This window comes from Battus philenor, unplaced genomic scaffold, assembly GCF_028537555.1.
Source record: "Battus philenor isolate CCGP_79_NKW_IND1 unplaced genomic scaffold, ilBatPhil1.0.hap1 SCAF_17, whole genome shotgun sequence".
In the NCBI taxonomy this organism is placed as follows: domain Eukaryota; kingdom Metazoa; phylum Arthropoda; class Insecta; order Lepidoptera; family Papilionidae; genus Battus; species Battus philenor.
The window spans coordinates 8,250,229-8,275,236 of record NW_027181679.1 but is presented as its reverse complement, the minus strand read 5'-3'; the positions used below and the strand labels follow the sequence as shown (position 1 = coordinate 8,275,236).

General features: G+C 35.5%; 2 protein-coding genes across 3 annotated transcripts in view; one reads left to right on the top strand and one right to left on the bottom strand.

The window, feature by feature from the left end:
• The window catches only part of LOC137919627 (probable Rho GTPase-activating protein CG5521), a 31,155-nt gene that overhangs the window by 3,446 nt on the left and 2,701 nt on the right, over nt 1-25,008 (bottom strand). For both annotated transcript variants that reach the window (XM_068762740.1, XM_068762741.1), the window contains 26 exons: nt 24,603-24,784; nt 23,971-24,117; nt 23,324-23,508; nt 23,108-23,190; nt 22,588-22,739; nt 21,889-22,087; nt 21,324-21,455; nt 20,649-20,753; nt 20,462-20,563; nt 19,537-19,769; nt 15,435-15,538; nt 14,975-15,105; nt 13,738-13,892; nt 13,040-13,165; nt 12,051-12,218; nt 11,180-11,276; nt 10,411-10,595; nt 6,069-6,224; nt 5,376-5,604; nt 5,102-5,240; nt 4,835-4,943; nt 3,806-3,966; nt 2,688-2,873; nt 1,773-1,899; nt 1,108-1,263; nt 570-728 (listed from right to left, as the gene is read on the bottom strand). In XM_068762740.1, the coding sequence (XP_068618841.1) occupies nt 570-728; nt 1,108-1,263; nt 1,773-1,899; nt 2,688-2,873; nt 3,806-3,966; nt 4,835-4,943; nt 5,102-5,240; nt 5,376-5,604; nt 6,069-6,224; nt 10,411-10,595; nt 11,180-11,276; nt 12,051-12,218; nt 13,040-13,165; nt 13,738-13,892; nt 14,975-15,105; nt 15,435-15,538; nt 19,537-19,769; nt 20,462-20,563; nt 20,649-20,753; nt 21,324-21,455; nt 21,889-22,087; nt 22,588-22,739; nt 23,108-23,190; nt 23,324-23,508; nt 23,971-24,117; nt 24,603-24,784 (3,908 nt within the window). The remainder of the gene's footprint in view (nt 1-569; nt 729-1,107; nt 1,264-1,772; nt 1,900-2,687; nt 2,874-3,805; nt 3,967-4,834; nt 4,944-5,101; nt 5,241-5,375; nt 5,605-6,068; nt 6,225-10,410; nt 10,596-11,179; nt 11,277-12,050; nt 12,219-13,039; nt 13,166-13,737; nt 13,893-14,974; nt 15,106-15,434; nt 15,539-19,536; nt 19,770-20,461; nt 20,564-20,648; nt 20,754-21,323; nt 21,456-21,888; nt 22,088-22,587; nt 22,740-23,107; nt 23,191-23,323; nt 23,509-23,970; nt 24,118-24,602; nt 24,785-25,008) is intronic.
• LOC137919629 (endocuticle structural glycoprotein ABD-5-like) lies at nt 6,896-8,700 on the top strand. The gene is made up of 3 exons (XM_068762742.1): nt 6,896-6,988; nt 7,675-7,796; nt 8,282-8,700. The coding sequence occupies exons 1-3, from the start codon at nt 6,977-6,979 to the stop codon at nt 8,475-8,477; spliced, it is 330 nt and encodes a 109-aa protein (XP_068618843.1). The 5' UTR covers nt 6,896-6,976; the 3' UTR covers nt 8,478-8,700.

Sequence of the window (25,008 nt, the reverse complement as noted above, 5' to 3'; positions counted from 1 at the left end):
GGAAAAACTCAACTAGGTAAATAAAGTTGTTATGAGTCAAACAAGATGTTTAGACTGACAACCTTTTTTTGTCTAGTGACGAAATGCTAAATAAGATACCTTTCTATTGCGAAGGCAACAAATGTGTTAGCAGGATTCCTACTGGTTAAGAGTGCTTTTTACATAGTTTCATCGACATTGGAAAGTACAATGAATTTTATGTTAATTATATAAACAAATTTAATTTAAAGCTAATAAAGCAACTACTGCTGCTGCATTTGCTTTAAATAATTTATGTTGGGGAGATAGATTTCTTAAAAAATGTAAAAATTTTTATATATTTTTTTTTACTATAGGTCCCCAGCTGGATTTGATGATATTAAAAAGGTACATTTTAAAAAAAGACATCTTAGTGTTTTTTTTCCGATCTATTTTTTTTTGTCAAAGTGAGTAAATATAGTGAATATATATCACGTATTTATGATATAAATAACGCGACACATTATTAATTTGAATAAAATGACTTATATAAAATACTTAAAACTTTCACTCCGACCAATATTTGAAAGATGTAAGTGGCAATAGCTTACGTCGGGCTTCCGGGAGACGGTGCAGCGCAGCAGGCCGCCGGGCAGAGGGTACAGCACTATGAGCACGTCGCAGAACTGCGTGGGCAGCGTGTCGCGCTTGTACGGCCGCCAGTGCTCGCTCCACACCACGTGCACCTCGTCGTTGCCGAGGTGCCGCGTCTGGACAATGTACCAAGCATTAACTAAATGAATTGTCACCTAACAGTTTTATTATTACACTCACAACTATATTTTTGGTGCAATCTGTATATGCTTATTATATAAATACCCCTTTTGTAACACTATCTGATTTTTGGGACAGGTTCATTAGTTTTCTTTTATAAAATTTTTCACATAACTTTTTTGTGCACTTCTATCATTCCTCTTAAGATTTTCCTTCCATCCTTTATCCCTCTTAATTTTTGTTTGTTTACCCGACCTTGATAAAAATTCTAAATTCTAAATCATAACTATTGTTTTTGTTTATGACGCAGTAAGATTACAGCGTCACTTACTTTGAGCGCGTCCTGTATTTGTTAGTATTAAAAATTTATTGTACCTTGTTGAGTATGGCGTCGGGCGTGTCGGCGGGCATGCGCGTGGCGACATGGAACAGCGCCTCCAATGTAAGCGTGGCCACGTACGGAGCCGACACACCGCCACCACCACCGCCTCGAAGGCCCCCCGTGAATCCCACGTGGGACTCTAGCTCCACCTGTTTAGGCATCAAATATAAATAACTGTTACTAATAATTAGCAAGAATTTGTTGATGAATTTTTATAAACATATGTGGATAAAATAATTGTAAAATTAATCAAAAACATCCGCACATTTGGTCACTTAAGAAAATAGGAGGCTTTTGAAATTTACTTTTGCTATTTTGAGCCATAAATTAACAGAATTAACTTGTTGATTATAGAGGTATAGGTAAGTTATCTTTGCGATCGCAATCTCACATACGAGTAGATGTTCACGCATGAAAAATGACTCATTTACACAGGTTTTACGTTTCTCACTACTTTCGGCTTTTGAAGGGCAAAATTACGGGACCTGTAAAATACTCTCATTAATAGTTTTTACATTAGTTTTCACTTACCCAAGTTTGATTGTACATAAATAAATAACTGCAGTAGAGTAGCGAGTCGACTTCATAATGCTTTTTTTCAAATGTAAATAATTTCTGCATAATTTTGGAACATTAACGAGGAATGAAGGACGCTTACCTCCCAGGCCAACGCAGCAAGGAATGCCTCATATGCAGGACTTCCGCATCGATTCGACAAGATTTCGTTGCGAGTTTCCTGACCCTTGCCCACATATATCACCGCCACTTTATGCGTTTCACGGCACCTGTTAATTTAACATATCTATTTTATTATAAGACGCCTAATAGTTTTTGTTAAATTGTCATAAAATGGAAATAATTACAATCAGCGATATTCTGTTTTGCAGGCTATCTATATAAGTAAAAATGAAATGATAAATGGAAAGGCTTGACTAATTCTAATACGTCTTAGGTTTAAGGAGGAAATTTTAAGAACTGAACAGAAAAAAAAATAACATTTTTGTTTTCATGTTTCTAAAGTTTAACAATGCAAACATTTTACGTAAGTTTCATAAGTGAAAGATGGAAAAACTTTAAAAAATGTATGGCTCATTTATAAATGTATGGTCACCTATCCAAAAATCGGCGGATTTATTAATAATTAATAACATAATGATAAGTATTTCCAAAAATTCAAAATTTATAAATCCTGAAATGTATTTTTTTATTATCTGTCCCTTGAAGACTTTTTACTGCCAGAACTCATTAGCCTGTAGCATTCCAAAAAAAAAAAATGTATCACTTTTCAGGGTGATCACTTTATGCAGGCTGGTTGGAAATATGCGTAAAATATTTTTTTCTTTAAAGCTCTTTGTTGACATATGAACTATACATTTAACACTTTAAAATTTTTACGCCTATATCGTATGACTTTATATATTTTAGATAATATATAGTGATCACTTGTGTAAATTATGAAAAGAATGCCAGAAGAGCCTAAATTGTCAGAAATTAAAACTAAATTGAGTGAGAGTCTGCGACTGGCCAGTAACTTTTAGCGGCTGGTTTGTAAAGAGAAATGACGTATAGCTACCTGAGTGCATCAAGGTTGCGCAGTTCACGAAGTAAGCGATCGGAGCGTCGCAACAACTGCACGTGCGCACGCCGCGAAGGTGCCAGGGCTCCGGTCTGCGCCAGGAACTGTCTACACAGCTCGAACGGGCCTGTGCTCGTCGCACAACCACTTGTACAGCTCTCAGCCGCCTCTACCTCCTCCTCGCTACAAACGCGTATGCTTTTAACTCCCATTACCCGTACGTTTAAGGTCAAATTAAAAATATCTTTATTCAAATAGACACCTTTGCTTCATATATTATTTTAATGTTAAAAGTTATAAGCCATCACCCGTTCGGAACGCTGATCTACTGACAAGAGCCAGCCAGAAACTCAGCATTTGATATTTTCAAAATGAAATTTCACAATGTTCGATGTATACGTTATAAGGTCAACCCTTCAAGTGCATGAACAAACCATGTTTCGCAAGTTTTGATTAATTAGAAACTCTTGAATGCTATGATAATATTTAAATAATGATAAACTTTTAATTTTAGATTATAATCTAGGAAATGGAAATTCTATGATATCTTGTGGAACTTTATCATACATACATACAGTCAGACTCAGATTTGTTAGCTTTTTTACAAAACCAAATTAAGACGTTACGATTTCATTTTAATTTTAAAATACGTTCATCATAATTTCAGCCATAGGATGTTCACTGTTGGGCGTAGGCTTGCTCCTAGATGTACAATAGGACCGGTTGGCAACCTGTATCCAATGTCTTCCGACGACCTTAACAATTGCCTGTCATTATGAGTTAGTAAAAAAAACTAATCTAAGTATTTTTTTCAATGATAGTCCTTAATAATATAAAGCTATCAATTGATTGTGACCATAAATACTGTAGTGTTTAAAACGTCATGAAATTACTAATACTCGTATTGTAACAAAATATGCGCGATAAATACATAACTTTTAAACTAAATTTAAGATAAAAGTATCTAATTAAGCTGTGATTCTATCTTTTCTGACATTACGCGTGTCGAGGAACAAATGGATTTCTTACAGGACCAGTTGGAAGGGACCTGCATCCAGCGTCTTCCGACAATAACGAATAAGGATAACAGCATGAATAAATGATATATTGTTTACCTGTCGCGATGAGAGAGATACATGCGCTCGGCGTTACGGTGCGCTACCAATGCGGCTACCAGCTCGTCCTCGCTTCCAGGTGGGAGCGGCGATGGACCTGCGCTGTCCAGGCGTCGCCCGCATGTCACTTCTGGAGACGTGTGCCCAATGTATGCTAACACCTGCAGAGTATCTTGTTGCTGTAATACTACTAGTATTCCAAATTCAACATATCTTTGTTCAAGTAGATATTTACACGCACATTTGAATCATCAATTAACTGCCGTAAACTACCACCGGCTCGGAATATTGATTAACTGAGAGTAGTCAGCTAGAAATTAGATAGTTTATCCCTTTGAGGCACCGAATTTTAGAAAATAAAAATACCCATGTTGCACAGAAATTTTATTTCGTTCAAAATTTGACGAAATTAGTGTGTTATTATTATATAAGGATATACAATGATATAAAAAAATTAATTCTGTTATTAACTACTAAAAATTTTCGGTTTCAACACTTGATGAACCTGTCATATGATGCCAGCGTAATCGAGTATATTTTTAACAATTGCTAATGGGGCTGCCAATTACTTTAAATAATAAAGTACAGAAAAAAATGTATGAGCGCGCAACTATTCCAATATTTCCAGGTGGGTCGAGAAATGTCCCACCATGCGTTATTACGCATCAAAAAGGTGGGACATTTTTAATACCAGCGTGCCCCAAAGGGTTAACAAGAGTTTTAACAATGTTTGATGTAAAATAAATAACAGAGATTACGATTAACTCCCGTCGCTACGATAGTTTAGGATAGTATACATGAAACGATTAACCTGTCAGTAGTATAAAAAAATTCACAACAAAAAAGACCAGAAACATGTCTCTTACTCACCGCACTTTCCTAAGGCACGGCACTGAGGTTTTGGTAGCATTATAATTAAACCTAAACTGTATATAAATAAAGATTATATCGGCGTTTTACACTTTCAAGCCAATGCAACAGCAATATTGAATTAAATAATAAATATTGAGATAATATAATACCACTCACATGATCCAACTGATGTTTATCAGGTGGAGAATTTCTGTAATCAGGTAAAAGGTCTGGCGGCAAAGGCGGCGGTAAAGATGACAATGTGTTATCTCTCGGGTTATCAAAACTGAAAAAAGAAAACTAATTAATTACATAATAATAATAAAAAATGAATTAATTTTATTTTTAATGTAGCTCTCCAAGGAATTAAAACATTATGATACTATGAAGCTAGCTGGTAAACACATTGAGGCAATGAAGCCAGGTGATGAGTAACTATCTTACGTGTCCGGCAGTGTGAGCGATTGAATTTCCTCTGACGACGTGATAAAGGGATCATAATACAAGGCCGATGCATCCCAGCACGCCTTGCCGGCGATGTCGCGGAGAAGGATGCGAACCTGTCGATCTGACGTCATTAGACCTGAAAAGCATTAAGTTGTTCATGCCATTTAGTTTACTTTGTCAATAAGATTAAAAAGTCAATAACTTTTGACGTTATTTAGCCTATAGGGGAAAGGTAACAAACACGTTATATATATTCGACATAATGTAGTACCTGGGGTGGTCCCACCGGTGGGCATATCTAATGCGGGCAGTTCGACGAGCGAGGCGAGCGTGGCGTCGCTGAAACGCATGAGTTGTACATTGGGCGCGGCTAACACGGCGGGGCCCAGTTCGGCGCCCAGAGGTGGGCTGCTGTCATGTTGTTCGCATACGCTTGATGACAGCTGGCAGCCGCCCCACAGCGGCCAGTGGCCCAGGAACAGCACCAGTTGAGTGCATATCTATTACACACAAACGGATACACTTAAATACATATTATTTTGAAGAATTAATACCCTACGCCTCTAGTTACTAATATACTACTAATTTTGTCGTCGGGTGCGTACGAGTCAGATCTGTCCGAAATAAAGTAGGCCACATTAAGCCGAATCACCTTAAAATACAGTTTAAAATCGCTTGCTCTGGATGTACTACAGACCACAGGATCATAAACAATATTTTATTTAAAAAATTCGTTCCCGAGACTGACAGGTGTTATTTTACGGCAAACGAAGGGTTTATTGTTATGTCTACCATTAGCCACTAGATAGAAAGGAATAATATAAAAAAAGTATTTAAGTTGGATATTTTAACGATATCACGTTAAATTTCAAGTCTTAGCGAAATCAAAATATTTTGTTCCAAGGGCTACATTTTACACTATTAGCCGTTAATATTATAATTTTATATGCAAAAATTAACTCACAGTTTGAGCCCATAGTTTGACGTCAATGGTCGATGCGGGTAATGTCTTAGGTCCCAAGTTATCAAGTTGAATATTGGGATCGAAGTCCTCGTCAATGGGCAGGGACAGACCTTCGATGTCTGTGCCGTTAGTTCCTTTCATCACAGCGTACAGTACCTGGAAATTAAATAAACTTCTTAACCTAACACCGATCTAAATGAGTTTTTTAATATCATATACATTCGTCTTTCTCCTTACAGGTATACAAAGTGATTAGTTATACGTGTATAAACTTTAAAGGGGCTTAAAAGCTTTTTACTGTTATTTCTAATCAACCTGCATAAAGCATTCACCCTGAAAAACGTTACATTAATTATTATTTTTTCTATTGAAATGCGACAAACCTGTAAGTCCTGGCAATATAAAACCTGCAGGGACGAATAGTAAACAATAATTAATTTTAATATGTAGTAACCAGTTCCTTATTATTTATTATTCATGAAAACACTGGTTTTTGGATAGGGTGTAGCATATACTAATTGATAGCAAATTAACTATACATTAAACTCTTTTAATCTTTCACACTTATAACGAATTACCGTGTATATAAATCACTGTTTAAAAATTTAGTTCGAATATCCTTAAAAATTGATTCATAGAATAAAAGAAAAGCAATATGTGTTTAATGTGTAGTGAATTGGATGCGTTGCGCAATTCGTGTGTTAGCACTAGACGAATTTGTAGGACAGTGCGCGCCTCGTTCATTAGCACCCGGTAAAATTCAGAAATCGAGCCCCGAAAAAGTTTTGTCACCCGTTCGCGCCGTCGCTTTAAAACGCCGTTGCCAATTCGTATCTGCACAGTCAACAGTCGACTCCAACACACGCAGTCCACTTTTGTGTACTAACAAAACAACTCGCCTTTACAAAATGCAGAAATTCGTGAGTATAAAAAAAACGTATAAAAATATTTGATATTAAATAAATCTTTCATTTGATTGTACGCATATTTAATAAATATATCATAAAACATCCTTTTCTTGATTATAATTCTAAAATTACAAGTATAATATTAAAATAATCTTATATAATTCAAAAGTTGTTAGTCGATAGAAATATGTGGAACTTTATTGATATATATTGTTGATATTATAATGATATATAATATATATAAATATACATTAGCCCGTGTACAATTTCGTTTAGGAAGAGCAATTGTTGTGTTTTAAGCAAGCTTTTACAGTAGATCAGCATTCTAAGCTAGTAGTAACTTAACACTTCATATGTTAGAATAATTGACGATTCAAATGCATTTTTGAAACAAATAAATTGAATTTGAATTCGATAGAAACTAAAACCAAATTGAGCTCCTTTATAATGATTTCAACTTGCTACAAGGACTCCATAACAAATATAGACGTTTTTTGTGATCAAAGTGATAGACTTTGATTCCAAATAATATAGAAGCTAAAGTTTTCATCACTTAAAAATAACTTAACAGAAAACTTACGATTTTGTATAAAAAAACCTTTTCAAATCGATTGTGTGATAATTCAGAAGCATTATACGAAAGTCTAATGTAAAAACAATTTAAAATTAAGTTATAAAATATTATCCATATTATAAAGGTGTTGTGCGCCCTTGCTCTGGTGGCCGTGGCCGCAGCTGCTCCTCAACAGCAACCTGACCAGCATCCAGTATACATCCTTAAGCAAGACTCTGACGTCAGCCCCGATGGTTACAACTTCGAGTGAGTATATTATAAAGCAATCAAAACCTACTAACTAGAAGCCAAAAATCCAATTAAAATCACAAATTGTGGATAGACCAGATATTGTAACAGTTAGATTTCTCATTTTTATATCCGCTCATATCCTGGCTAAGGTCTCTCCCAAACATAGCCACAATGACAGTTCCTGCGCTGCCACCGTCCAGATATTTCCCGCAATATTTGCTATGTCCAATCAAAGTAAAGATGCATAATACGGGTATAGCTCGAAGAATTGCTCATCTAAAGAGGCAGTGAGCGCAGAACATCGTTAGTACCGACGACTGTTGCTGTCGAAAGGTTTTCGGTGACTACAAGTAGTACACGAAATGGGTATACTCTCCTATTAGGTAGACCAATGGAATAGGAACGCAGCTAACATAGATAACTGACAGAAGAAATTACAATTTCCAACACAGGGAAACGACAGTAAGAATGAATATCATCACGTTATAATTTGTTCACAGCTTCGAGACCAGTGATGGAACATCGCGTCAAGAACAAGGCACCTTGAAGCAAATCAGCGACGATCACCTAGCTCTCGAAGTTAAGGGTAGCTACAAGTACGTAGCGCCAGACGGTGTCGTGTACACGGTCACTTTCACCGCCGACGAGCACGGTTTCCAGCCCCAGGAGCACGTGGAACACCCCAACTCACAGTAACAAGACCTTTAAATATCCTTCAATAAAAATGCTGTTGGAGTTTTTAATATTTACGCATCATTTGAGTCCGTTTAATATGGAAAAACTTCCAGAGCATTTTCATTGATCGGTCAAAAGAAGAAATATGTACGTGAAATAACTACATTATCTTCTTGTCTGTTTTACACGATTTTTACATTTTGTACAATGTTGTTTTGTAATAAAATCTAATTTTCATACAAAATTCCAACTCTTTTATTTTCATACACGGCATATTGACACCATAGTGTTATTTATCCTTAAAATAACTCCGATTACATAAAAGAGTATTATATAGTAATGTAATTTAAAATGGAGATAAAATTTATAAAAGGTTTTATATTCGAAAACATTATACAGGAACTATCAAAATGACAATTGCATCGAGGAAATGTCAAAACTAATAAATTTATTTCTTAACATTAAGATAAAACTATTGGAATTCTATAAAAAAACGTAAATGTATCCATTCACATTTGCCTATAAAATTTTAAATATTTAAGTCTATTATTACTATCATTTCAAACGCTGATTACAACAGAAAATTACAATAATGATGAGATTTTAATGCTAATGCCTCAAAAAATGATAATTTTATAGCCGCCCTCGCACATAATTCGAAAATTTTTGTATAGCTAAAATATTAGTCAGCTAGATTTATAAGAGCAAAAAATAAATACACACTTATACAAAGTATTAGTACATTATTATAGAAAACGCTTTAGTATCTAAAAACTTAGCATATGAAGTCTTTTGTAGTTTGCAGGAACCTAATTTATTTAATAATTAAATTTAATAGATAAATATCCAATATTCATAAGTAGATTTAAGATAAGGATTTAGGTAACATTTTTGTTAAATAATGCCGTAACGACCAAGATGCTATTTTATACCTTGTGCCCAATTAGTGCCGTGATTAAAAGGCCATCTCCATAATTAATTAGCTGAAATAACTACATATATTTGTGACTTTCCGTGTTCATTTAGAATGTTTGTTTTTAACAGAGTTTCCATACTAAGTTCTCGTTGTTTTACCATTTCGTATCATAAACTGTTCCTATTTCTCAAATAAACAACACTCAATAGCTTCACGTGGTCAGGGGAGTTGAAATAAAAGTGATAAACATTTCGTATTATTTTTCCATATATATCGTTTTTCACATTTTGCGGGCCACTTGTTTTATAGATCCCCAAAAGCCCTTACCTTTAAAGTAGCAGCTTATTATTGCTACTAATTGTATTTTTAAAGTAATTATTACAATAAGTTACGGAATGCGCACGATTTACGTGACTAATACTTTTGGCGAAGACGGCACATGCATCCAATTATAAATCTTGGATTATAACTTTGCTATACATAATATTTTTTTTTTTCGTATAACAGCGAATTTAGTGCCTTATTGGTATTCTCAAACAGCCAACCCTGATAGGTTCAGAAATATCAAGTAAGCAGGTATAATAGCAATACTAAACAAAAAAGATATAATATACTATATACTACATATATGACAAATACTATACTTGTTATTAGATTATTATACAATTGTTGCTGACACTCTAATTTAGAGGAAGTTTATTCTTTTTTTTTAAGTAGAACAATTTGGACAGTAAGTTAACTCTGTGTTTGTCACTAATCGATGTAACATTACTCTTGAGGATGCCCCGTGGCGGGGTGAAACACGTGTTGAGTGATTTAATGGTGGTAGTTGTGTAATTCGCATTGTTTGCCGTATGCGCATTTATCAGCGGGCTGGCGGTGCACTTTATTGCACGACTACTGTTGCATGGCGGAAGTAGCAATATATTGGTCCTTTTCTAACTTGTAAGAAAAGAGTCAAGGTAGAAAAGATTAATTGAAAATCGTAGATTTCTCAAAGATCTGAGTCAAGGATGAAAACAATATTTAAAGTATTACCTTAAATATGGTCAATAACAGGGTTTGTTCTCCTTCATTTTGTTTCATGAGGTAGGCAGGTCCACAACGCACAGCGAATTCCGCGAGACAGAGCAGAAGCGAGCCGGCGAGAGGCTTCACGGAATCCCGGCCGCTGATGTTTGATATTTGCGCCAGGCAAGCGCAAATCCATTTTAAAATTTTCTCTGTGTAAGGAAACACCCATTTAATTCAATATTTACTTTAGGCATTAGTACAGTTAAGGTTAAGATGAGTTTACCACATACTTAATACTAAGTTGTATAAAAGCTATGGAACTAACATTAGTTAACTTGATGTACTAACAAAACAGTTAAAGGTGGTTGTTCTTCACCTTGTAAGTTGTACTTCTATAAATTATTAATTATCGTAGGTATAGTTAATACAATACATAGATTCTAAAAGATTTGGTTGTGAGAATCAAAGCTGTGATAAAAAATTTAAACACTAATGTTGATTAGAGATAGTAATTTGATGTTAAAATAATTGGTTGACAAGACCGATATATATTTTAAACAATATACCTGCCAAAAACACAAAAAAAAACTAAATAACATTTTAATTTAACTTAAATAAAATAGTCGAAGGTTTAAGATGAAATATAGTTTAAGACTTGAGTGATTTAGCTCTAAATATATGCGAATAGAAGAGAAGAATAAGATTATATTAAATATTAATTGTAATAATAAAACTAAAGGCACGGATGCTAGTGTTTGTGGAATATGTCATTAACAAATAAAAATATATATACCTGCCAATCCAGGGTAAAGCTCGACTATGCGGTCAGTGTAGTCAGCTAGCACAAGTATGGCGTCGCTAACAACTTTTGCTATCGTTTTGTTTTTCATCTAAAATAGAACAGATGGTTTATATTTTACATTCTATTTTTCTTATAATACATGAAACATCAAAGCGTAGTCATATAGTTTCAGTGGAGGGGAAAAGAGGTCATAACTATATATTTTTCTCTTTCTCCCATCTTTTTTAATAGTTGTATTATTATTATTATATTTTTCTTAAATTAGTCTTCTGCCTAGTTACGAATATTGAAGCGTGGCGTGGGCGTTACCTGCTGAGACCTAATTTTTTTAACTATTGCAGTTAACAGCTGTTACTTTTTGGTTACTGTTTCTTCCACATGAATAGGGTTTTTAAAATAAATAAAAAAAACATCATATATCTCTGAAACTATTGCATTTTCGATATGGTGTGACAATTAATTGACAGCGAACGGGTATATACCTTCACTCTTTTAAAATTCTTACACCATTTTCTAATCATTCTGTCTTTTCTAATCACACAGTCTTTTAGAAAGAGATTCTCTATTTTATATACATTATTTCTTGTGAAAATGCAATGTATATTTTATCATTATATTAACCGATATAGGCCCACTGCAAGACATAGGCCTCCTCCAAAAATTACCACAATGACCGGTCTTGCGCTGCCCGTATTTAGCGACTTTTCGCGACTTTAATTATGTCCTCAATCCACCTAGTGGCAGACGAACAAACGCTGCGTGTACCTGGTGGTGGTCTCCACTAGATAATCTTTCAGCCCCAACGACAGTTGCATGAGCGATGTGTGTCGCCCACTGTCACTTCAGACTTACGTATACTTACCATGAGCATTTGTAGCAAGCAGGTAACATAGGAAGGTAGGCGAGCGCACGGCTGGCGTGTGGCAAGCAGATGTGCTACGTGTGCTGCTAACGCACATGCCCCTGCGCATCTCGCTGCCGCCGCGCCTTCCCGTCTGCACACTCTCACCACGATGTTCAACACGTGTTCCTATATAAACAAGTACCGTATTTGATAAATGAAGTATTAACAATAGACTAGGTAATGATATGTATTTTGCAGAAGGAGGTTGTGTAGAGGGAGCGAAACCTCAATGCAGTGAAAGAGTATGTAGCGGCATCCTACGGGCTTCGCTACCTAAAAAGAGGTCTTAGGCTACGTGCCCTCAGCGTCCTACTACTTCGGACCTCGGCAGCAGTGACAGTCCGATCAAAAAAAACACATACAGTTATATATACATCACATATAATATTATCGGATTGGGTGGCCACCGAGACCATAGATTGCTTAGGGGGTGATAGTAGATTAACCTGTCGTAAGGACCGCCGAGGGGTGGCTTTAGCTTGATCTGTCAATCAATACGTGTTTACAGACCCACCCATTGGCGCTTGCCGATAACTAAATACAAACAGTTGTTTCTAGTATTGAAATTTTCATAGATTTTTTCAAACTTAAACAAGTTGTCGTTATTCAAATGGTTGTATGTTTACTTATATAACTAAATAGTGAATGTGTTATTATACTTATTAAAATATATCGGCCGATTAAATTGAAAACATTTAAATATACAAAATATTGGGGGGACCGGAAAGTAATGTAGTTTCTGTCGACATATTTCACGGCAAAACCAATTTATTTTTAGCGCTCCGGCATTGAATATATATATACTAGATGGCAGAGTTGTTGATAACTAAGATGAATATATTGTTGATTAGAAATAAAAACTTGTTAAAAATGTAGTCGTATGAATTTAACTTAAGGAAGCGACATTATTTTCCGTTCCCCCTAATAATATTAGTATAAATTGTTACCTTCAAATCGGGACATGATACAGTGTTGTACTGGTGCGGATAAGGTTGTAGCATCGGCGCGTTCATTAGGTCGTCAGGCAGCGCCAGCAGTGACCCGAGGAAAGTTACAGCCGCCGTGCGGGGACACTATCGGTTTTTCGTTAACAATTATGAATAAATATTTATTGGTATAAAAAAACAAATGATTTCTAGACTTTCTAAAATATAATTTGTTTCAAAGTAGTTGTGAGTTGTAATTTGTTTCAAGTTTGTTCAAAGTATGTGTACATTTTTCTTCAATACTATTAACAAAATTTCTAATAGGACAGGTACGAAGCGGCCTGCAACTGGCTGAAATAATGTAACTGACATAGACCCAGCGGATTGGCAAGTTGAAGTGGCAGTATGTATGCTTTGTAGCGCGCAGAACAAATGGCGAGAGAAGCCTTAAGGTTCTGCAGTGAAGACCAGAGACCGGTAAGCTTAGAACTTTTGACCCACGAGGTGGACATAACCCACAATGATAGACAATCTTGTAAAGGTCGTCAGAAAACGCTGGATGAAGGCCGCTTCCAATCGACCGGGAGAAGCCAGCTGTAGACTTCCTGCAGCTATAATGATAATTTTGTTGAAAATAATAAAACTTCTTTATAATATTTATGGCTAAAAATATATTAGAATTATTTGAAACATAAATAAGATGGTTCTAATTTACTCACCGAAGGCCCCATGTCTGAAGAATTAAGTACGACAGTTGAGGCGTGGACAAAGTCGAGAAGAAGCAGGGAGTAGCCGTCAAGAGCTAAGGAAAGATATCGAGGCGCTGCGTGTTCCACCAGCACGTCAACCACCGACCGATCTTCGCCAGTCAGTCCTGGATGTGACAATTATTATTAGTGAGTCTGTATAGTAGTCCAACTAGAACCGCTGTACCGCGCTTTACGTAGCATGATACAGCGGTTCCGGTAGACATATCTTACGAGTTTTTATACCTAAGTCGTTGGAAGGTTATAATGGAAATCTAAGGAATAGGCACGTGTTTGGACGAGTTACGCATGAAATGATATGATGATGAACTCGTTACCCTACGGATATTTTTTCCCCGCCGTATATTTTTAATATAATAGATTACGTCATAATCGAAACATCAATTTCTATGGAATTAAACCCACGCACCCACCCACTAAACTATGAACGTGAGTCGCAGAGTCTTTAAATGTTAGGCTATCACTGAATTGTATCATCTCGTCGCGCTTTCCTAGGGCATGGTACACCGGTTTCGGTAGTACTACATGGGAACCGTGTTTATCTAAATAAATGACAACAACTACTATCGAACTGTGCATTGCTGTTAGTACCGTACAGTACGCCCTGTAAACATATGGCGATTGTGTTATTTAGATAAGATATAATAAGAATAAAAAAGAATAATATTAGAAAACTTTAACAATACTATTATTTCAATGAGTTCAAAATCTGCTATAAAGTAAGTTTATGGCAACAAACAGTGCTAATAGACCATTTTAAAATTTTAGCTGGTCCCGGTGGACTTCCTTCAGTTACATTTCTACCAAAAGTCGATAATAAATCTGAAGATTAGGTTTAAACATGGCAATATACATTGCGATTGAGTTGGAGCAATAAATTATGTTTAAAAAAAATTGGCGCTTTGCAAGTCTCGACACGTTGTACTTAATATGGAATTTGCAAGTCTTTAAAGAGCTTTTGAAAATGATATCAATAAATAATGTAGGTAACATTGATAGATGAAGTCAATTCAGTATGACTTTAGTTTTTCATTATCGAGAGCAGATACATTTTCGTTTACCGCTGCTTACGTATTGTGGACTCTTATTTTTTTACCGTCATCGTAGACACCCATCGAATCTCTCGTGGACCTCAAGGAGTCAACTACTTTGGGAACCTTAGTTCTAGATAAATACCAGTGTAACTAACCATGATGTAGTGCTCGTTGGTAGAGATGGAGATGTGCGAGGTGAAGGCGGTTGTTGCAGGACGAAGGCGCTCCCGGGCCCTGCGCCTGCGTCGACTCGCATAGTAATCTCAACGCCAGCAGCTTCCCAGCTCTGACAGGGAAAAATACAGAAATTAAATACAAAGAACAATGACATTTTCGTGGAACTGCTTTATCACAATCGTCACGTAAGCAGAAATACGCCTATTGCAAGATATAAACCTCCACCAAAGCACAAAGCCTACTTCTAGCCACTTTGATTATGTTGTCGCTCCAACTAGTCAGGGAGCCTTACTCACGCCGTCTACAGGCTCGTGGTTCCTAATAATTTAACTAATTTAGTAATATTAAACAAATTGGGTATTTAAACTTTTGGTTCCTCCTCCGAAACAAAAAAAAGAAAGGAACTGCCAAGATAATTACACTACAATTTACAGGTACCTGTGTGAAGGCGGCAAAGCCTCGGCCTCCAGACACCATCCCGCCACCAGGTTGAACGGCACATGGATTTCCGTATTACCATTGAGAGTTTGATTTGCGCTTATCTGAAATATTAATTTTTTATGACAATAAAAAAAATTATAACCAAATATATTTTTGAGGTAATAGAAAATTTCGGAAGCAGATGGCTTCTGGGGTTAAAGGCTCAAGTGCAGGACCATTGTATGGCACGAATATCCATCCACAAGGTCCGGTCCATTCAGCAGGATGCACAAAAAGTCCTATTGGTCATCAATGTGGGAGGCCTATTTCCATTTATGGACTTTTTACAGCTGAAATGATGATGAACGTGATGTTATAACTCGCCGTAGTTATAAAGACTAAACGGTGACATTAAATATGATAACTATTAAATTTTAAAAATTAAAAAAAAACTTGAACGCTGAGAGTTATTTAGGTATTGGTCTATAAATTTTACATAAAGCACTGAGATGTACCCTTTTGCTCTATATACATTCTATTGAAACTATTTTCTTATCTTCTGACAAAGAAATGGTAAACAACGTATTTTCTTTGCAACGCAATTCCATAAAGTTACTCTACTTTGTTTCATTAAATTAAATACATATGTATATTTACTTAGTCCAATGCTATACATGACAAAATTCAGAAATGTTGAACTTGTGATCTAAAATATAAACAATAACAAAATAAACTAGAATTTATGTATGAATATAGGCGTCTCTTTACGATAAAGTAAAAATTGTCATATTTTTATTTAGTTTTTTACGAGAGTAAATGTAAATATGAATATACACCAGAGAAATTAAAGTTACATCGTAAAAAAATTGCAATAACCTCTTTCTTCCGAAGTCTCCTGAGGAGCCTTCTTTTTCCTGCTCTTCTTTCGCATTGGCAATTCTTGAATAACTTCGAATCGGACAACAGTTCGCACAGCCTGAGTAACACCATACACGAATCTCACAGGTGAGCGGTTAAAACGATTCTCAACCATACGTAAACTGATTTGTATGAAAACAATATGAACGCAAACGATTTAGATAAAGGTTGGATAATGTTACACCACACGCCAGACTCCGATATGGAATGATAAACCCGCGGATGATTTCGACGTATTTGTGATAAATGTTAACAGATGCCAATACGACCGCATGATATTGTCCCACACGCGCTGCGCTAACGGTGTCGTAGTTCTGTTTGTTTGCCTATCAAATTGTAGGGAAACGAACTCCAATTTCGTGCATTTTTATTTAGAAGCTCAAGTTATTACGTCCTGTTGACTATTTACATTTTACTCATTGAGAGGAATATTTTAAAGTTATTAGTAATCACAGTGCTATTCACGCTATCAGTGATTTTTTTATCGTAAGACATTTTGTAGATACTTAATTCAAAACATCTTTATCCAAATAGGCACTTACGCGGACTTTTTACCGGAACATAGTTGGTATATAAAATTAAAAAAAAATCCTGTTTTTTTAAAAGAAATTTTTGCAAGGAGACGTCCTAACTGCTACGTGGGTCATCAGCCCCAGCACTGTACTCGGTCCCTGCCCTACAACGCGATGGACCTGACATCTGTACGGTGAATCCATGGAATGTTTAGAAATTACGTCTCTAAACACCTATATTTTAAATTAATAAAAAAAATTATACAACTTTGTTAAGATGTTAGTGTCAATGTGTAAGTTAATTAAAAAAATGTATTAGTGTTTCATTCAATCCTTTGTTCGTGAATCCCTTTTAAAATTCTTATTTCCTAAACAAACTACGTAATAGTTTAATAATTAAACTTTAGTCGTTTTAGTTTAATAATTAAAACAGAATAATGAGTTTTCAGTACACTACTACCGATATTAAAGACAAACAGAAATAGAGAATGGTCATGATTATGTAGTATGCAACTATTTAATATGATGACGGCGATAAATATTGCACATCGACCTTAAGAAAGAGACAATCGGCTAATTTCGGCTTCGTAGAGAGTTATCTCTGTCGCACGAAATACAACGACTGACAAAATGTCACATAGGTAGTGTCGTTAAAGTTCACGGACCCCTCCGTTCCGTGAACTCATACAGATGAAGCTGTAAAAGCCGCAAGGTTAACAGCACTAACTTCTTCAGAAACAGTACAGTACAGGTAGTGTGGGACAGAGATAGTGTTCTACGAATCCGAAATTAGCCTATTGTCACTTTGCAAAGTGCAATATTTATCGGTGGGTAGTACCGAGTAAGAAGTGTTAAAAGCAAAATTAAATTTGATAATCATTGTTGTTGAAGACTAGTCCCTCACTTAAAACCTTATTGGCAAGCTCAGTCACTCCACGAGCCAAGGAGATGATGAACAATACCCGAGGTCGAATCAGTAATGTAGAGATCCATGGCCGAACTAAAGTAACCTACTAAGTAGTATGTTGAAGTGGTAGTGGATACGCCATATAGGGCGTAGATCCGTGAAGACCAGATCTTCAGAAGATGTTGGATACAGGTCACTTTCAACAGGTCTTACTTGTTTTTCATTGGAGATGTCTATGCCCAGCTGCGGATGTTGTACGAGTGAAACAATCATGATGACATATAAGTGATTTATTTTTTGTCACGCTGTTCGCCCACTAGTTTACTGTCTTCGTGTTTAATTTTAGCGCTAACTAAGCTTGACATTTTTAGCTCTCTTTAAAACTTCGGCCGGGGCTGTTACATTATTTTAACAGATTTGGAAGCCGTTAAGATTTAACTTCGTCTTTTCATCACATACCCAGCAGTCACTCGATAAGTGATTATAATTGCGATGTTGATAACAAGGGGTACCTTAGCTTGATATCAAAGATATCATACATACAGTGCTAAAGTATTCTGAGGATTTTTATTTTGTTTATTTATACTTTATAATGATTACTTGTAATTCGCATTAATTATAAATATCGCTTTTATACGTTAATTCCAATTTATATTCCTGAAGGTTATTAAATTACTACTGTTTGCGTTCAACAGCATTCAAAACTTTTAAAGCCATAGTTGTCATAAATATTTTATGAGAAGAGTGTGTTGGTAGGGTTGACAGTTCTTGTATAACGAAAGGTGATTAAACATTGAAGTATTGAACATTTTTTTAGACAGTGCAGTTATTTTAAAATACATTCGGCACTGTTATATACACTTACATATATTTATTCTACATTCTCTAAGATTTATTTAATGCTCTTTACTATACACAGCTATTAAACATTTTATTTATAAAAGCAATATTGCTGACTACGCAATAAATTGCGTATGACAAAAATAGTACTTAAGTAACTATCAGCTGTCATTATGACAGTTGGTCTAACGCTTCGTCGAGCCACCTACAAAACTTATATAAAAACTAATATATTTTTTTATTGAAAAACCTATAGAGGTTTTATAGATAAATCTCAATAAAACTGAATAGGAAAGAAAGAATAATAATGGCTTCGATAAAATCCATAAAGCTAAATACGTTAAGAGATAATATTACGGCATATTTTGGTTTTAAAAAAACTAACATCTTTTTCTGTGAATAATGTAGGTTATTTTCATAAATTTCTTATTAGCGCATGATAGAAAACTATATAGTTGTTATTACAGTTATTTGAATATAACTTAATAACATCAACAGGTATTTCAATTATAAATATAAGTTAAGTTAAATGTGAGTTATTGTTTAAAATTACAGTAACCTGCATACTAATGCCTCGAAGGTAACGCAAATAAGAGTAATTGGTTAATACGCTTCGATTGTAATTTGAATGACCTTCTCGTTGATCATGCAAATGACAAAAAGCCGCCCAGAAACTAAACAGTTGCTACTTTTAAATGAACTTTAACAATGTTTGATACATACTTGATGAATAATTTAACTATTTTATATTCATTATCATATCAGCTAATAGTCGTCCACTGTGAGATATAGGCCTTCTTCAAAGATCGCTACGATGTTACTTTATATTACACGCAACCTTAATTACGTCATAGGTCCACCTAGTCAGCTACCTTTGAACCTTCCGACCCCAAATGATGAATAACTTCTGTAATTGATTAATATTGTATGTATCACGCCTGACCTTAAGCAGCGTGGAGTTTAGGTGGATGAGGTAGTTGAAGAAGTGCGCATGCGCATGCGGATCACGCAACTGATTGGGGTCGCCGAGAGCGGCCAGCATGCGACGCCAGAGTACCGCTGCGACCGCGGGCAACCACCCGCGGGCCGCGCCACCCAGCACCACTCCCACGCCTACACCTGCACCGCTCTCATTGGACTCCGCGCATGACGGAGCACTCTCGCTCTCAGCCCATTCTAATAACAAAAATATAATTTACAACATTATAAAGAGTTCCTACTATCTCAAGGTAAGTAAGCCCTACCAAGCTAATCTAAGTAACGACAATATAGTGCTACAACGGATAACTAAATAATGAGAAGATCTAACCATAAGTTACATCGTCAGTAGTAGAAACAGTCGATTTTGAAATTGTCTAGAAGTGACTTTTGCAAGTTCCATAGGTTAAAGGCGGCAGAAACCAAAGGCGCTTAAGACTTCTTTTAAGGTAGGGAAGTTCGATGGCACCCAAAGGCGCTTCGGCCATGGACTTGATTAGTGAGAAACGGGTTGCTGTAGAAGAATATTGCAGATATAATGGAGCGCCATGTCTCAGGAAAAGTTCTCTCTCGTTCGACGCAATGGAGAGACTGTTGTCCAGGATAGTTTGGATAAATTTCCACAGTGTTCCGGCTTTGCAATTGAAGTATCAAGTGACGGCTTTTCGTAATCGCTCTGGAACTATGCGTGTGATGGTCTTTAGAGAGTTATGACAGTGAAACTGTAAAAAGAGCAGTGAAAGTCTCATGATTACGATGGCACTGTCCCAAGTTGGTAGGTGTAGGAGGGTGTAGCTTATTTGCTGACGAATGAACATTACTCCTATTAAACCTTTTACACAGACTATGAACCACACCGTATGTTATATAGAATTGGTAATGTTACTAACCAACATTGCCGCCATCTGAAGCCAGATCAATTTGCAACGGGGAGTCTTTGATAGAACTACTTTCTACACCGCTAGATGGCGCCGGCGAAGGAGATCTGGACCCTAAAAAATAAATTACATAGATCCGTAAAAAATAAGAAATGTACCAGGAAACATAGAAAATAAACACATTATATAGTCAGCTCACCACTAGCAGAATCCCTTTCTTCTTGTTGCGATGACTGCCTCAAAGAATCCAAAGAGTACCATCTCCTTGGTTTAGTATTCACTTGTTGTTCTTTGGTTTCTTCCACTAATAACACAAAACAAAAAAATAGTGACTGGTTTATATATTTTATGTTAAATGAGAATAATATGTACAAACATTATTTATTCATGATTGGTATTAAATTTAAGAAAAATGTGTGCACCGAAAAGAAATTTACGCAAAGAATATATTTATAACAGATATCGTAAATAATCCGATTTTAGAATATTAAAGGTTAGCCTAAAATTTATGCAAGACTAAGCATTAGGTATAAAAAAGTAAAATTATTCTATCATTCCTTTTTACACTTTTTAGCTTCGTCCTTCAACCTCCGTTACACGGCTTTACCGATGAATTTGAGGATATTCGCAGCACACATATCATGGCCTCGCGGTGGTGCACGACTTGATTCTACTCATATCTTTATGATAACCGGTGGGGGGCTGCAACTCTTGGGTACTAGACCAGCAAGCTCATTGAGGTACTAGACCACTGTCGTTAAATCTATGGTAGTATATAACACCTGTTCATTTTAATTCCGATAATGTTGAAAGAATATTATAATAATTTTAATATTAATTTGAGGCTATGGGTGAGCATGTTATTTAAACAAACCTGTGATAGCATTATGCAACTGTTGCTGCGCGTGCCTGGCGATGTGTGGGTCACTGCGGCAGCGCTGTAATTGACGACCTCGGACAGTTTCCTTTCGCGCGTGCGTATCATTGCCTATACGTGGCAATTTACCTACGCAAACATTTAACAAAAATATTTACAGTTAGTTATAACTTCGATAAGTCTTATCCATAGCAATATGATGCTATACAAGTTTTATGAATAAATAGACTGGAGTATCGCCACATTTGTGCTTGTTACTTTGAAATATAATTTCACTATTTCATAGCCTTTGCTAGAGTTAACCAGTGTAAGATCTAACGTATTTTCAGGGCCCCATCTTGTAGTTTTATACATACAGGTGTCCCATAAATCAACGTCAAAAAATGGAAAATCCAATTTACACATTGAAACAATATATATATATATATATATATATATATATAGTTGCTGTATTCAGGAAAATGTCAATAACCAAAATATATTATATATATATATATATATATAATATATTTTGGTTATTGACATTTTCCTGAATACAGCAACTCTTAATGGAAAAGCATACCAGGTGTCCGGGCATCGTGAGGTGCCAGTGCAGGCCGTGCTCGAGGAGCAGGGCGTGGCAGAGGCGCGGGTGCGGGAGTTGGCCGGCGTCCCCCGCGCCCTCGTGGATCTCCCCCTCCAACGGATCCCCCTGCACTCTCCGACAGCTCCAGTGAGTAAACGTGTCGCGCCAATACGCGGGTTAGTGTCTCCATTGTTTTCTATAACAAATTCAGAATAGAGATGATTACACAAAATGAATAGTTGTAGGTATTAACGGTGAAATTAAGATTTTGTGATGTATGATAAAAAATGAATGAATGATAATACGAAGTTCGATAGAAGAGAATGACAATAAAAAGGAATGTGAAAAAAATATTACAGACAAAAAAGTCCTTTAAATAATATAGGGTGCACGAGAGGTCTTCAATAATAGAAGCCATAAAGAATACTGCACAGAGTGTGAATTATATAAGATCGTATCCCGGGAATCGAACCCGCTACTTATGATCGCACGTCTCCTCAACAGGGCCTTAAGGCTACTTTTCAATACATACGCAAAACATGCTCACAATAGGCATTTTAAATTTTGTACTATGTTATTTAGAATCTACATAGGTTAACTTATATTAAGTTTAGTTGTTAGTATGCCTATTTAAAATAAATAAATAAATTACTGAGTCATAAAATAAAGACACTGATTAGATAAAATGATAGTTACCGCCCATTCTTTAATAAGATCTTCCCAATGTGTCAGTCTTGTCAACAGCTCCATGAAACTTTGCCATAACTCGGCCTTCACAGCAACATTTAAATTTGCTTTTATCCATGTCACTATGAGCGTTTGAAATAGCGCAGGCGCTAAAAAACCTCCTGTTAAAATAAAAAAATTGACTAAGAAATATTCCAAAAGTATATTATTATGTTATTATATATTCATTTTAGAAATAAAAACATCTATTAAGTCAAACAGTGTGAACACAACTTTTTCATAAAATTATTTGATTTTAAAGGTATTTATTTCAATACCATACAATTTGTTATATCTAAGAGCGAATTTCTTATTACTAGCATTAATAAATATTTCCCTCCTTATTTGCTTATGTTCTACAGATACCAAAAACATAATGTTTTATGTAAAAATAAATAGGGAATTTGCGTAAATTTTAAAATTAATAACTTATTAAAATTTATAAATTATATTAGTAATTATTGGAGTACTTATCTATTATATTACTTACCGAGTGTTTCTTGTTTTCTTTTGGGAACTACTTTTGTTAACACTAGAGACGTTATTTGGAGTAGTACTAACAGAAGTTGTTCCCTGAAAATAATAAAAAATTTAAATGTAGTAAGACATGGTACAAAACAAAAGCATTTGATGATAATTTTGTTTCAATTATTTAAACACGATAGTGTGTGTGTGTTTGGTGTTTTCAATGATTACTAGAACTCACCATGTACTAGCATCCATCGCAACATGCATAACCATATACCGATAAATATTTAAGACCCGTTTGCAAGTGTCTGTCTGCTCTTGCAACAACTGTTGTTGCTGGTTGATAGCGCCAGGAGGCGCTACAGGAGAAGGTGATGCCAGGAAAACATTCGCCGCTTGTGTCATGAACACCTGCAGCACATTCTGAAAATAAAAAAAAAATGATGTAGCTAAGAATTATCTTATAATATTATATCATATTAATGCCCTACCACCTAGAGGGGGGCCTGCCCACGCATCGTCTACAGACTCATAGTCTCCAATTGAAACCTTTTATCTCCAACGGCCATAGGTTGCATGAGCGATGTGCTCCCTCTTCTGCCACTTCAGACAAGGTACTCGAGCGACGTCGGTGACCTTGGCTCTTACGTGGATTTACCCAATTTTGACAAACTTCCAGTACAACTCAATCCATTGATCTCTGGATGACCTTGAGCCTTTTGCATAAATATACCTAACCTATATAGATACTTTCTGGATGGCTATTGCATAAAAGTCACTTCAATTATGTGTCTATTGATAAAATGTCCAGATAGAGTTATTGACCGGTTACACCAAGTTGATGTCTTTAATTAAAAAAATAATGTTATTTTTTTTAATTCTGACCTGCATGCCAGCTCGCACCATAACGTCACGGTTAACTGCACCCAGGTAAGAATCGTTGCGTAAGCGACGCGGCGGGACGGCAGGCTCGCCGGCTGCTAGTTGTTGTTCATAAGTGTTTTCCACAAGGAATGGCGGAATTTCTGATACCTGAGAAATAATTCATTTATCAATTATATTGTCAATATAAAATATTTTGTTTCTGGTAACAAATTAGGATATTTTTATTAGTCAATTAATTGCCCAGTATTGACAATAGTTATTGGTCTGTCGCTGGCCAACATAAAAAAAACTTATTTCATACTGATGATTTTATTTATTTAATTTCTTAATAATAATCTACAATTACTTACAATTTTACTTTACAAGTTTTCTATTTTATATAAACATTAGGGTGTGTTTAATTGGTGATAATTCTTAGACAAATGTTTCACAGCCAGAGACCTGTGTTTTAATTTCTCTATATATATTTTTACTGATACTTTTATTCTCTTTTTTTATTTTCAATAAGGACAGGCTTTATGTCAAAACAAAAACGTTATTGATAATAAAAATAATAAGTGAATAGTAAAATCAGTTCTTTTTTTATATTATCAAGCTGAAATTCAAATTAAATCATTTAAAATTTTACTAACATTCATTTGTATCCAGTCTTTGTAGAGTCCGATAACACGCCTGACAGCTGCCGCATGGGAGAATGGCAACAAAAATGCTTGCCGTAACACTTCTATGGTGAAGTCTACATGTTCCCTGGATGAGCAGCATAGCACATCTCGGACCACTTGCTCTGAGCTCAACTCCTCAAAGATACCTGAACCTTAACATGAATTGTTTTATGTAATCACAACAAATATTTTTTTCCTTCATAAATAATATTAAAGAAATCATTGAAGATGTTATAACTTATGTAATTGATGTATATGTGCTTTATTTATTTTGGAAAAAAATATAAAACAATATTAACTATTGACAGTTTATAATTATATTTTCATCAAACTAGTTCAATCCACATTTTACTTAACTGCATGTTTCGCATTATGA